Source organism: Loa loa (genome assembly GCF_000183805.2).
Source record: "Loa loa unplaced genomic scaffold supercont3.3220, whole genome shotgun sequence".
NCBI classification, from domain to species: domain Eukaryota; kingdom Metazoa; phylum Nematoda; class Chromadorea; order Rhabditida; family Onchocercidae; genus Loa; species Loa loa.
This window is the reverse complement of record NW_018111398.1, coordinates 1-1,076: the sequence shown is the minus strand read 5'-3', so window position 1 is coordinate 1,076 and position 1,076 is coordinate 1. Positions and strand designations below refer to the sequence as shown.

Here is a 1,076-nt window from a genome sequence, read left to right as displayed (position 1 = left end):
GTGCATTCCGGACAAGAAAACGGCTTCTCACCGGTATGCGCCCTCATATGTTTATGCAAATTCCCTTTCTGGGTGAAATTCATCCCACACTTTGAACAACTGTACGGTTTCTCACCGGTATGAATCTTCATATGCTCAAGCAAACTCCCTTTCTCGGTGAAATTCCTCGTGCATTCCGGACAAGAAAACGGCTTCTCATCGGTATGAATCCTCATATGTCTGTGCAAACTCCCTTTCTCGGTGAAATTCCCCGTGCATTCTGGACAAGAAAACGGCTTTTCACCGGTATGAACCCTCATATGTTTAAGCAATTGCGATGGATAATCCAAGCTCACCAGACATGTTTCGCATTTGAACCGCTTTTCACCTGCATGAGTCGAACGCTCTGGATGTTTCCTTTTGATGTTACCTTTGTTTCCTTTGGACTGTTTCCTTTCGATTGTTTGGATGTTGGACGTTTCATTTTGATATCTCTCGTTGGACGTTTCATTTTCATACCTCTTAAGCCACATTTTCTTCGGGATATTTCCTATACTTGTTTGTTCCCTACTTATTCCTCGAATTGGTAAGTTCAGCGAGCTTGCGTCATTCTGATTAATTTCGTTGAGTTCTACTTTGCCCTTACTCACTTCTGGCGCTGATAGATCTGATGGTCCAATCCGTCGTTCATACATTCCTGACATTGATAAATCCAACGGTTCTTTTTGTGGTTCCTCAAATTATACGAAACTATCAAGTTCGAAGTGCGTTAAAATTTTAAAACTTTCGAAATATTGCAACGTTATCTTCTATTCTCTAACTTTAAATGAACTTACGATAGTTTGAGTGTCACTCAATTGGAAAAGGACGAAAATGATACAGATGAAATGCATGTTGATGGGAGTAATTTCTTGCCAATTCTGAAAAAAATATTCAAATTTATTAGTATACTGAATGATTGCTTATAAGAAACAACACCGAGTACATACTTTGACATCGAGTGCATACTTTGACATCAAGTACATACTTTTCTAAATATATTAGCGCTGAAAATGAAATTGGTGCGCATTCACTACTTGCATTATTTTATTGTTTCC

The 1,076-nt window shown here is 38.8% G+C and overlaps 1 protein-coding gene across 1 annotated transcript; it reads right to left on the bottom strand.

The window, feature by feature from the left end:
- Position 1: 1 nt before the first annotated feature.
- LOAG_19209 (hypothetical protein) lies at positions 2 to 713 on the bottom strand (the record flags this gene model as incomplete). The annotated part of the gene is made up of 1 exon (XM_020451862.1): positions 2 to 713. A coding segment is annotated over one exon (711 nt), but the record flags the coding sequence as incomplete, so codon positions are not given.
- Between the last annotated feature and the right edge of the window lie 363 nt (positions 714 to 1,076).